Source organism: Carlito syrichta, unplaced genomic scaffold (assembly GCF_000164805.1).
Source record: "Carlito syrichta isolate Samal-C Ts95f unplaced genomic scaffold, Tarsius_syrichta-2.0.1 Scaffold301626, whole genome shotgun sequence".
NCBI lineage: Eukaryota > Metazoa > Chordata > Mammalia > Primates > Tarsiidae > Carlito > Carlito syrichta.
In genome coordinates, this window is record NW_007245722.1 from 328909 (window position 1) to 342330 (window position 13422).

Below are 13422 nucleotides of genomic sequence, written 5' to 3' on the forward strand. Positions count from 1 at the left end.
GCGGAAGGATTCCCAGAGCCCAGCAGGTCGAGGCTGCGGTGGCCAGGAGTGGCCACTGCACTCCAGTCTGGGTGACAGAGTGAGACTCCAACTCAAAAAAAAAAAAAAAAAAAAAAAATATATATATATATATATATATATATATATATATGTTTCTGAAGCCCAGAGAAGCCAAGGAAGTATCCTTGCCAGCCCTCCTCTGTCTCCTTCTCCTTACCCATCTTCTTACCCACTCACACCCACATGCTTCCTCAGCAGGTTCACATGACTCCCAGCGTGACATGACACTGCCATCACACGGCAAAAAGAGGCAAGTGCCACCAGATGCGCTGCCCCAGCAGAACCAGACTGTTTCCTTGCACAGTCAGACCCATGGGAGCAAGAGAAGAGTGAGGCCTATGAAGCAGAAGGGATGGACAACAGCACAGATACTTAGGACACAAATTCCACCTGCAAAGTATCTTTTAAAACAAATCACAGCAAATATAAGAAACTATCACACTGCAAATCAGATGAGCAATTATGTTCCAAATGTGATGGGTTTATTTTATTTTGCTCTGATGCAAAACCAAAGATTTCACTACAGCACAGAGACCAATATATTAAAACGTCATGGAAAAGTGGGGTGGGACATGCAGAACGTGATGTACAAACTGGAGGGTCAGGTCTCTCCTGGAACATGACACTACACTGTCGCTGAGGAACACATTAAATTAACACTGCAGAACTGAACTGAAATGTGGCACAAACATGACAACTTCCAGGCATGCCTTCAAGCTCCTCCCTCAGGATGGACTTGCAATCTCTAGACTTCAGTGTGGGGAGGACTACAATTCTTTGGAAGAATAAAAAGTTCACACTTTTGAAATTTCACAGAAGAATTTTAAGGCCAAAACAGAGTGGGTTCATTTCTCTTCACTTCCAGGAACACATCCGATGCTTTACTCAAACCACATTAAGCTTCCAGTTCAAAACCCAACCCAACCTTGTGACCTCCTGCATTGAAGTTCTTTCCATCAATTAAAGCTGACAAGGTCAGTTTGACTCCTAGGAAGAAGAAAATACCACAATCACTTGTAGCAAGCACTGCAATCAGATCTGAATTTTTACAAGGATTTTTACAGAGTCAATTTTCACAGAGTCAATTACAGCTGGGAATAAGAGTTATAAGCAAACAGCTATTACTAAATCAGCACATGGTTATCCATAATCACCTGATCTGTGGCCGGGCTCAGTGGCTCAGCCTGTAATCCCAGCACTTTGGGAGGCCGAGGTGAGCGGACTGCCTGAGCCCGCAGGTTCGAGACCCGCCTGGGCAACTTGGCAAGACCTCATCTCTACAATAAATAAAAAAATCAGCCGGGCGTGGTAGCGCATGCCTCTAATTCCGGCTACTTGGAAGGCTGAGGTGGAAGGATCGCCGGAGCCCAGCAGGTGAGGCTACGGTGGCCGGGAGCAGCCACTGCACTCCAGTCTGGGTGACAGAGTGAGACTCCAACTCAAAAAAAAAAAAACCTGATCTGTGATGAGTAAAGCATGATCATGGCAAACGGTCTTTGGAGTTCATGGTTAAGAGCAATGAGTAATTAAACTCAAAGGCCAGAACGACTAAATTAGTTAAAAATACATAAATATTTCTTAAACAAAAGTACTTGACCTGTTTTACTTTCAGTCTGAACATCAAATGTTACAAAATAGCAGGAAATCAACCTACAGTGATTATAGGTTATCTTGTAAGTTATTTTCATTATTCCTCTACTACTTTCTACTCTCTCCCTTCTGATAGCCTTTGCTTACCTGGTCGAAGGGTCTGAGTATAACCCAGTCCAATCAGGCTGGCATTATTTACTTTAGCCTAAGATTAAGAGATAGAGTAGTAACAGTTAGAAAGCAATCAATTTCATAATATATCAGTCACACAACCACTATACTTCAGGCATCAGGTTTCCAAAGCTAAAGCACCTTAGGACCAATGTAAATAGAAACATAATTCAGCCGGGCTCGGCGGGTCAACCTGTAATCCCATGCTTTAGGAGGCTGAGGTGAGTGGATTGCCTGAACCCACGGGTTCGAGACCTGCCTGGGTAACTTGGCGAGACCTCATCTCTACAATTAAAAAAAAAAAAAAATTAGCCAGGCGTGGTAGCACACGCCTGTAGTTCCAGCTACTTGGAAGGCTGAGGCAGAAGGATTGCCAGAGCCCAGCAGGTCGAGGCTCTGCACTCCAGTCTGGGTGACAGAGCGAGACTCCAACTCAAAAAAAAAAAGAAAAAAGAAACATAAATCTTTTAAGAAAGTCAACAGGACTGGTGGGGTGGTGGGGACCTTGAGAATGCATGCTTCAAGGCCTCAAGCAATTTTTACAAAACACTGTGCAGCTAAACACCACAGCGTACTGAACTCTGGGATGTCAGTTGAAAACTTCTTACAGTGGTTACAGCATGAACTCTGGTGACAGAAAAACAGATCTACTGCCACTTACTGTGTGACCTTTTTAAGGTTCAGTTTTCTCATCTGCAAAACAGGGATGAAAATAACACCACTTACCCCATGGGGTAGTTTGAGGATTAAAGAAGATAATACAAAGCCCTTAGCAGTATCTGGAATTTAAGTGTTCAATTAGTATTATTATTAATAAGAATTACTAATATCAACAGAATAGTCACCTAATCCGAAGAATTCACAGATGAGAAAACTCTAAGACCAAAGAGGTAAGATGACTTGAAAAGGTCAGACAACAGCCAAATAAGAAGAACTAGGACTAGAACTCCCATTTCCTGTTCAGGCATAATACTCACTACACAATAAGCTGGCACATTAAAGTTAATGAAGAACAAGAAAATTGCAAGCCTATCACAACATTCATTTACAACTTGGACGAAAACGCTAGCAGATCCAATCTAGCAGCACATTCTTACAGATAGAGAAGTTCTACAATCCAACTTGTATTTAGCAGCAATGCCAAAACGGGTGTTGTTACTGCCAGCTGTCCAAGCAAGGTTTATTGACGTTTCAATCTTCTCATTAACCTTCTGGTAGATAGAACCTCCAAATTCAGTGCCATCATTCCTGTTTTCATAGATAACAAAAAGTCACAGATATCCAGTTTGTACCACTGTAATGGAAACAAATCTTAAGACTATCTAAACAAGGATCTCATTTTGCATCTACAGATTTCAGCAAATTTCTAGCATCAATGACTCCAGCACAAAACAAGGAACTAAATACAGTTATATGACTTATAACTGCTTAATTAAAATGCAGAAATGAGCCGGGTTCGGTGGCTCAGCCTGTAATCCTGCGCCTTTGGGAGGCTGAGGTGAGTGGATTGCCTGAGCCCACGGGTTCGAGACCCGACTGGGCAACGAGACCTCATCTCTACAATAAATCAAAAAACCAGCCGGGTGTGGTAGCGCATGCCTGTAATTCCGGCTACTTGGAAGGCTGAGGCGGAAGGATCACTGGAGCCCAACAGGTTGAGGCTGCGGTGGCCGGGAGCGGCCACTGCACTCCAGTCTGTGCGACAGAGTGAGACTCCAACTCAAAAAAAAAAAAAAAAAAATGCAGAAACGCTTGATTCATATACTTGGCTCCTCCATATGATGTGAATTTCTTAGACATAGTTCAATTATGTACAAAGGTAGACATCTCAGGTAAATATAATCTATAGGTCTCTTTGGATGTTAATAGAACTTAGAAATTTCAAAGTAAAGTTAAATAAAGATTCTACCAAAAGAAATATATAGGTAGAAATAAAGAAATAAAACTATTTCTGGATTTCACTTAAAACACAATCCTAGAGATACAAAGCACCCTTTATACAATACCCAGGGTACATTGCTCCAGAGAAGTACCTAAATTATTGCTAAAAGAATCCCAAAGGTTAGTCCTTGTATTTTCATGGTTTTCCTGATAATACTGTTTCATCAGTTTCAATAACTCTGTCTATATCACTGCTTGATTTTGTTTTAGCTATTGTAACATAATGAGAATATCTAGCAGAGAACAATCCGCAACACTTCAAAAACAGTTTGCCCTTTGCTTTTTCTTCTGGTCTAGTAGTAATGTCCAATAGGCTAAGACATAAATAAAATTCAATTTGAAAGTTCAGATTCATTCAGCCAACAGGGTACAGCCTCTATAGCTGAATCTCAAGACTGCCCTGTGGACTCCTGTTACTTCTGAATGCAACAGGAGTAGCTGGGTTCCAACTGAGATACCTAAGACCGCCACAAAATTACTGGGGATACTCCAGGATGCCCAAATCAATTTGGTAGTTGTTCTTGGTGATCCAAAAGGACTTGATTCCAAATACCACCAGGATGAGAGAGCACCAGAGGAAAAAGGAACATCTCCAAGGGCCCATGCACCAGGAAGTAAAGCATGATCTGGATTCTCTCCATCCCAGTGGTTCTTCTACAGATTCTGGAGCTTCCTGAAGATTGGGGTGAAGGCAGAAAGGCCAGTGACTACCAGCAGCACAGTGCTGCACTGCATGTACCAGCCTCCTGGCATGGTTTTGTTGACCATGAAAACAGCACAGCAAGCTTGGGTGTTCACCGGGTGGAGTAAACAAAAGTACCATCACTGCTAACCACCTCAACATACCAATGGCTACCATCTTTTTGACCAATTGCACTGATACGAAGAAAGAATAAATTATAAACACTCACACATGAGTGTGCAGCTGGAAGTCTGCAGCCTTGTAACCCAGGGCGAAATTACTCTGTGACAGTTTGGATTTGGCTGTATCAAAACTCATCTGATAGCCAGCAAGCCACCCTTCTAAGGCCAACACAGCCCAGCCATAGATGGTTGGCCCAGAAAAATCTATATCAACATTACTGCCAAGACTGAAACAATCCCGTTTATAAGAGGCCTTCAATTTCCCACTCTTCTTTCTGTAAAAAAATAGAAAAACAATGAAAACAACATGATTGTTTACTACTGTCCAAGAATTTGTAGAGTAAAATAAAATCTTTCCCCCACTGCAATATTACTTTGGTAGATGACATACATACAGTAAAACTGCTATAAATGACTTGATTCTACAAATACAATTTTGTTAGGGTTATAAATGTATACACTATTATCTATTCCTCATTATAAGTTCAAATGATAGGATACTTCATGAGTAATTTCATAAAAGCATGAACAAAAGCATAAGGAATAAGATATTTCAGTGCTAAATTAATAACCTAAAGATTTACACAGACATATGAGAAAACAAATCTCTTTAAAAATGTTTTCAAATGCCAAATGCCACAAAAAATAACACCTGACACACATTATTAACCTATCATAAAGAGAAGTATACTTTTCAGAAGGACAAAATTGAAAACACAAAATTAGTACTTAATAGTCTTTGTCCCATTCCAATCAAGCCTCTTATGAAAATATTTATGCTGAGCCGGGCTCAGTGGCTCAGCCTGTAATCCCATGCCTTTGGGAGGCTGAGGTGAGTGGACTGCCTGAACCCGCGGGTTCGAGACCCGCCTGGGCAACTTGGCGAGACCTCATCTCTACAATAAATCAAAAAATTAGCCGGGCGTGGTAGCGTGCGCCTGTAGTTCCAGCTACTTGGAAGGCTGAGGCGGAAGGATCGCTGGAGCCCAGCAGGTCAAACCTGCAGTGACCGGGAACGGCCACTGCACTCCAGTCTGGGCGACAGAGTGAGACTCCAACTCAAAAAAGAAAAGAAAATATTTATGCTGAAGATAACTAAAGCATACAGCAGGAAGAACACACCTGCTGTTACAGCTGAGATGAAATGTCACTTTGCATTTATCTAGCACTTATATCTTTCAGATAACAAGGACCTGTGTTAAGCAGACAGAAAATGACACAATTCTCATTTTTCACATAAGGAAACTGAGGCCAAGAGGCTGGGGGACCTGCAGAGGCTAAGAAATCAAGTCAGCAGCAGAACTACTCATTAAGTGCTCTAGAGCCAGGAGATTACCCTCTTAAGGAATTAACTTTCTCAACAGAATATCATGTCCATCAATCTTTAGAACAGTTTAAAATACATCTATGGTTTCAAGATCCTACTGGCTTCTAAACTTTTTCTACTATGTGCCTCTTTGGAACAGATTTATAAATTTATGTTCATCTATTCAATTTTCCAATCAAGGTTTTACCCTGCCTTTGGGGGTGGGTGTCATCTTCCTTTGTCTTTACTACATATGCAAGGTCTCCAGCATTCCTAACAGTAGCCTCCCAAGGTCTTCCTGCCTCTAAACTTTGCACTGAATCTTCCTGTTCTAAAGCTCTCTACCCCTTCAGGCTCCAAAAACATTCCAGAAAATAGGGTTTAAATAATTACCCTGTGTTTGGTACAAATATGGTATCGAGAGTCAGTTTCAACCCTTCAGCCAACTGAAAAACAAAGATTTAAAATTAACATTAGTAATTTTCAACTCTTTATCTGATTCAAGAAAACAATTCTAAAGTTTCCTCTAACTTGCTCTTTAACAAAAAAAGGAAGTCATTAAAAAGAGTCAATAAATTACCTCCTCCCTCTCCTGTGCCCTCACTCCTCTCCCTCACCCAGCCTTCATCATGACTCTCACACCAAATCATGGGTAATTCCTATTTCAGCAAATAGCATACATTGCAGTTTAAAACCAACAGAATTCCAATACAATAATATAATTTTGATATTCTCCTGAAATTATGAGAATGAGATAACCTAACACTTAACAAGCTGACCTAAGTATACAAGTGTATTAGCTATATATGGTAATGTACACATAGACATACTTTAAAAAAATAGTGCCCTGACAAATATCTCCTAACAGATTTTCTCCTTGAAAACATTAGAGAATTTTAGAAACATTTTCTGTCCAGGCAATTTTGCAATAATTACAAAACTAAACTAAATTACTCCAAGTAATTTGTTCTACTGAGGAGAGGCTCTGCATAAAAAAGAACTGGTTAGAACAAAGATGTAAGGCAATAAAGAACTCACAAATAAAGCCTTATTTTCTGGAAACATAAGGCCACATCAAAAAGGCCAAATTAGAGAAAAGTCATGGCTATTAGGCTGTAAGATCTCAGTCAGATTCTATTTGGGACTTGTTCATCATTCAATCTGCAAGGTAAGCTGAACCTACAAATAACTTCTAGTGCTTTCTCCTACCTTATTCTCCAAAGAGATCTCTGTCCCAAGAGTATTGTCTGTGTTCCATTTTTGGGTGAAGGTAAGTCCATAGTTGCAGACCTTATATTTGGTCTCTAGGTTGCCTGATGCTTTCCCTGTATCAGTGTAAGCATGACCAGAAGTAGAAAATTCCTGGTAAGCAAGAAAAAATAATTACTTTAAAATTAGCTCATCAAATAGAAAATATTCATTTCACACAGCAGTGCTCAGTGCACCAGACACCAATATAGTTACCATAGCCCTACTCTACAGAACAGATTTCCTGCTTTTCCTCTGTCTTTCCAGTCTCTAAATATTTCAACCAGGTTTAGATGTTTCCATTATTCAACCTCCCTTACTGCTATTTCTTGTCCCATATTCTCTCTTACTAAATGAGAATCTTAAATTATTTCCTTTAAGAGAAATGCCTGCTGTAATCCCAGCACTTTGGGAAGCCAAGGTGAGAGGATAGCCTGAGCTCAGTTGTTCGAGACCAGCATGGACAGAGACCTTGTCTCTACAATAAATAAAAAAATAAGCCGGGCATGGTGGTACATGCCTATAATTCCAGCTACTTGGAAGGCTGAGGTGGAAGGACTGCCTGAGCCCAGCAGATCAAGGCTGCGGTGTCTGTGAGTGTGCCACTGCATTCCAGCCTGGGTGACAGAGTGAGACGCCAACTCAAATAAATAAATAAATAAACACCTGTATTGAAAATAAATACCTTTAATGAAAAGACAAAAATATTGACTTGCAAACATTTTACTTTCATGACACAAAAAAGATTACTAGTTCTCTGATACACCTTCCAAACTATTAGTTAATTTAAAGGTCCTTAAAAATCCCAAAACACTACCCTCCCCCTTTTAATAGGGTAGACACTTTATTATTTCTCATAAGATATTATTTTTATTGTGGTAAAATACATTCAACATAAAATTTACCATTTAAGAATGTTTATGTGTACAGTGAAGTGGCATTAAGTACATTCGCACTGTTGTGTAAATTTTGTTTCTTTTGCCCACAGATCTGCAAAACTTTCAGCATAAACAGTTTCAATATTTGAAAGTGTCTGTTTTTCATAATAAAATGGAATGCCATAATTTATCTCTCTTTCCCCCTTCTACATCCTAACTACCTTTTATTTATTTTTTGAGTTGGAGTCTCATTTTGCCACCCAGACTAGAGTGCAGTGGCACGATCAGTGGTAAGATCACGGCTCACCACAGCCTCAACCTCCTGGACTCAGGTGATCCTACCATCTCAGTCTCCTGAGTAGCTGGGACTACAGGCAGGCCACCATGTCCAGCTGATTTTTATTTTTATTTTTGTAGAGATGGTCTCGAACTCCTGGCCTCAAGTAGTCCTCCCATCTCAACCTCTCAACATCGTGGGATTACAGGCGTGAGCCACAACGCCTAACCTCTGTCTACCTTTTAAAGTGTTTTCTATCAAGGACTGACAGTAGTGGGAAACTGCTGGCGGGGGGTACTTCATATCAACAAGGGTATGTGATCTCAAACCAGACGAAGTGGGGACCAAAGGGAGACCCAAAGTCTACCTGTAAAATGACCATTTAGCTACCTAATCCTGAATTATACCCCACAGCTTTAAAATGAATTAATTAAAGTGTTTTCTATCAAATAGCTATTATGAATGACTTAAAATATATCCTTCTTCCTACGTAAGTGTCCTTTCAGTCATATGACAACAAGCAATTAGAAACAGACCTCCTTCTAGGGGAAGCAAACAGTCAACATCTGTCACTGACAATCTATGAACTGTCAAGAAAAAAACATTCTGATTGGTCCTGTTTTTAAGGAGCACTTCTGAAATACTGCCAACAGTCAGGAAATGCTGCCAACCCTGACAGTTCTATTTCACTGCCTGCAACACGAATCCTCTCTTTAACAAACACCCTGCTCCCTAACTTCAGTTATACAGGCTGATGGAACAAGTGAGAAACTATGATCTGCTTATCAACACCACACAGAAAGCTTGCAAAAAAGAATTATCATGCTTAGGGCAAGAGCTCAGTGAAAAATGATAAAATGTTAGTTATGTTTAAGAGTTTGCATAATTTTTTAAAGTGACAATTATTTCTCTTTTAGTATATCCAACTACCCAGTGTTTGTTTTTTTACATTTACTTTTCACAAACTTGGCAAGTACAGCAACTGAAAATCTTAACTTTTGGTGTTAGGAAAACATTCTGTACAAAATTAGGTGGAGGAGTAGTCTATATTTCTTCCTTGTTATCAACATTTCTTAGTTTAAAGCTCTGTCAAGACTCTAAAATACCACAGGTACAATCTCAAAGAGAAGACTAGGATTGCTCTAAGTTGAGTTCCAATTCAAAATTGAGTCTTTGTCTAATTTTATAAGGAGGTCAAACAAGCACAAAATACATTTATAACATGCATGTAACAGCTACAGCTCTACATTAAATGCTAGCAAGCAATAAAATAAACACAATGTTAGTATTCAATATGTGGCATATGACAAAAATATCAAGACACAATCTAAGAAATCTGAAACAGTGAATGATATTTATCCTAAATAGCAGAAACCAAAAGCAGTCATAAAAACAAGCACACAAACAATCTTTTTTTTCCTTACCATCTGAATATTACCACACAACAGCAGCATGAAAGGGAGACAAAATTTTAGTTGATGATTGTTGCAACACAAACCTAAAGAGCAAATTCTGGAGCCTACTCAAAATCAGTACAATTTTTCTATATTAACAGAACCATATACACAATATGCCTATCTTAATAAGGTAGGTGCATAAATATACATACATATATACACATATACACACACTTTTTTTTACACTAGGGAAATCCAGGGAAAGAAAGAGAGTGATAAATCAGGATTATAAAGAGTACAAGATGAAGTATTGTAAGAATTCCACATCTTTTGTCTAATTAAATCATTATATCCAGAAATAAAATTTACATGGGTTTGAGTGAATAAATACCAAAAAATGATGCAGTCAATGAAATCAGAGAATAAGGTAAATGAAAAATTAACCTACTTGCTGAGATTTATTGAACAAAAGTTATTAATGACGCTTTGAAAATACATCAACTGACCAGGCTCATGCCTATAATCCCAGCACTCTGGGAGGCCAAGGTGAGAGGATTGCCTGAACCCACAGGTTCAAGACCAGCCCGGGCAACTTGGTGAGACCTCATCTCTACAATAAATCAAAAAATTAGCTGGGCATGGTGGTGTGTGCCTGTAGTTTCATCTACTTGGAAGGCTGAGGTGGAAGGATCACCTGAACCCAGCAGGTCAAGGCTGTGGTGGCAGTGAACGTGCCGCTGCACTCCAGCCTGGGCAACAGAGTGAGACTCTAACTCAAAAAAAAGAAAAAAGAAAATACATTTACTTATTCTTTACTACATTCTTAAATTTCAGTAAAAAAGACTTCGTGAACATCAGTTAAAATTGGTAAAATAATCTTCTACATGCATACATGTAGAAATACATTTTATTTCTACATGCATACATGTAGAAATACATTTTGTTTCTACATTTTGTTTATACTAATCATGAAAGGACAGAGGAGTAAAACTTAATTGTTCTTGTAAAGGGGCAATAAAACTTCCATGAACCCATTAGAACAGAAGTGAAGTTTTTAGTGCCATTGTCCATATTCATGAAAATATAAAGACATGATGTAGGCCAAAAAATATATATGCTATTTCTTCTAAGAGCAAGAAGCAGTATACTCTTATTATGACAAACACAAAGTGTCTCCTCAAACATCCAACTTATCTGTGGAATCTGAAAATCCAGCTGACTGGAATCAGAGAGGAGGACAGAGCTGGAGAGAAGACATCATAGTGCCAAAAGTATGCAGATTCACATAACCAAACAATGATTTTCAAAGGTTCCTTTAGGTGAATTATACTACATATTTAAAATATATTAAATACTCACCACTCCACTACAAGACTTGGTTTTCAGATCTATCTTAACCATGCCAAACCCTAGACACACACACAAAAACACAGTAATGCACAAAATGTAATAATCATTCCAATTTGTATAACTCAGAAATAATGAAACAGTCCATAGTACCTTCCATATGGAAAATACAGAGTATTTTCATTAAATGAGAGTTCCATAAGAAACTGAATTATAACAAAGTAATTAAATATAATTTTTATGCCCCCAAATGAATTAACATACTTTTAAAATATAAGTTAAAAACAAATGAAAGGAATATATAATATTCCAAGAATCAAAATTACTAGAAAATATTATGCTGATACATATATGAGCTTAAAATATAATTAACAAACTAGTTAATAAGAAAAAAATCAAATGTGTACAGCACAGAAATTTAAAGTTTAAATTTTAAAACCTAAAAAGAAATGTCGGCCGGGCTAGATGACTCAGCCTGTAATCCTAATCCCAGCACTTCGGGAGGCTGAAGCAAGTGGATTGCCTGAGCCCTCAGGTTCAAGACCAGCCCGGGCAATTTGGTGAGATCTCATCTCTACAATAAATAAAAAATTAGCCCGGCGTGGTAGCGCATGCCTATAGTTCTGGCTACTTGGAAGGCTGAGGCAGAAGGATCACTGGAGCCCAGCAGGTTGACACTGGGGTAGCCATGAACAAGCCACTGCACTCCAGCCTGGGTGACAGAGTTAGACTCCGACTCAAAAAAAAAGAAATGTCTACTTGGGATCAGAGACTATAAATTACTCCAAAGAAGTCAAAAGTTGTGTCTTTACTTTCATAAAAACAATGCCATTCATGGAGGGGGAAAAATACCTCCTACTTTAACTGTACCCAGGGCTAGCCAAAGGAGACATAAATATACATCTATATTATTTTACATCACAGATAACTAACTATAAACATGCATGTGCATGTGGGTATATGTGTGTGTGTATTTGCTTTTCATGCTTGTACAGACTCTATCTCACAATAGCTTATGCCTGTAATCCCAGCACTTTGGGAGGCTGAAGCAGGAAGATCGCTTGAGCCCAATATTCGAGACTAGCCTGGACAACATATCAAGACCTTGTCTCTACAAAATCAAAAAATAGCAGGGCGTAGTGGTATGCACTTATAACTTATACAGTCCCAGCTACTCAGGAGGCTGAGGTGGAAGGATCACCTCAGCCCAGGAGGTCGAGGCTGTGCTGAGCTGTGACCCTGCCACTGCACTCCAGTCTGGGTGACAGTGAGACCCCAGTTCAAAAAAAAAAAAAAGACAGCATGTTAGTAGCTATCCCTTTAAATCTTATGAAGTAGATTAATGAGGACTCACCTTTACTTTACTAGCACAGTATCAGACACATAGTAGGCACTGAATACTACTAACCTTTACCCAAGTTGGAAAGTTACAATATCATACGTACCATATCCTTTGTTGAAGACATCCTTGGCAGCCTTTCCCAGGTCACAATAACTTGGCGTGTTACACATATCTTATAAAGAACAATGGGAATAAAGGAATAAAAATAACGATTTAGTATTTACTTGTCCACAATTCTTCCAATGTTTCATCCTGTGAGAAGTATAGTTTTCTCTTCCTTTGCATCACTAATGCTTATACTCATGCAATCATAGTTAAGAGATCACGTTCTGCTCCTTAAAAAAGTTTTCTACAACACTGGTGAATAAAAGGGTTTTCCCATGAGATTCACAGAAGTCATCTTTCTGATTGCATTTCAAAGAAAAGTAAGTTCTCACCAGCTGAAAAAGATGCTATATTAAACTGAATTTCTTTAAAATATATATATGTATGCAAGCCAGGTATGGAGGCTCACACCTGTAATCCCAGCACTTTGGAAGGCCGAGGTCAGAAGATTGCCTGAGTCCAGGAGTTTGAGATCACCCTGGGCAACTTGGCGAGACCTTGCCTCTACAATAAATTAAAAAAGTAACCAGGCATGGTGGCGCGTGCCTGCAGTTCCAGTTACTTGGAAGGTTGAGACAGAAGGCTCTCCCAAGCCCAGCAGGTTGAGGCTATGGCGGCTGTTAGCATGCCACTGCACTCCAGCCTGGGTGACAAAGTGAGACTTTGACTCAAAAAAATAAATACATAAAAATTATATATAACACATGCATATATAATATATACATATATATAATACATGCAAAATTTACCTTAGAAAAATCTTTTTCAGGCTGTTATGAAACCAAAGGGCTGAATAAAGCAGTAAGGTAAAATCTTAAAGGAACTGTTTAAGAATAAATGCAAACCGGGCTCGGTGGCTCAGCCTGTAATCCCAGCACTTTGGGAGGCTGAGGTGA

The 13422-nt window shown here is 39.1% G+C and overlaps 1 protein-coding gene across 4 annotated transcripts in view; it reads right to left on the reverse strand.

The window, feature by feature from the left end:
- Nucleotides 1-13319, reverse strand: part of VDAC3 (voltage dependent anion channel 3) — a 16829-nt gene extending 3510 nt beyond the window's left edge. Inside the window, exons 1-10 of one of the 4 annotated variants that reach the window (XM_021710885.1) lie at nt 13276-13319; nt 12525-12593; nt 11092-11141; nt 9760-9762; nt 7142-7294; nt 6326-6378; nt 4674-4901; nt 2919-3069; nt 1798-1855; nt 946-1047 (exon numbers count right to left, since the gene is read on the reverse strand). In XM_021710885.1, coding sequence (XP_021566560.1) covers nt 956-1047; nt 1798-1855; nt 2919-3069; nt 4674-4901; nt 6326-6378; nt 7142-7294; nt 9760-9762; nt 11092-11141; nt 12525-12591 — 855 coding nt within the window. In that variant the 5' untranslated portion in view covers nt 12592-12593; nt 13276-13319 and the 3' untranslated portion in view covers nt 946-955. The other 3 variants (XM_008054995.2, XM_021710884.1, XM_021710886.1) reach the window with 3 other exon arrangements.
- Between the last annotated feature and the right edge of the window lie 103 nt (nt 13320-13422).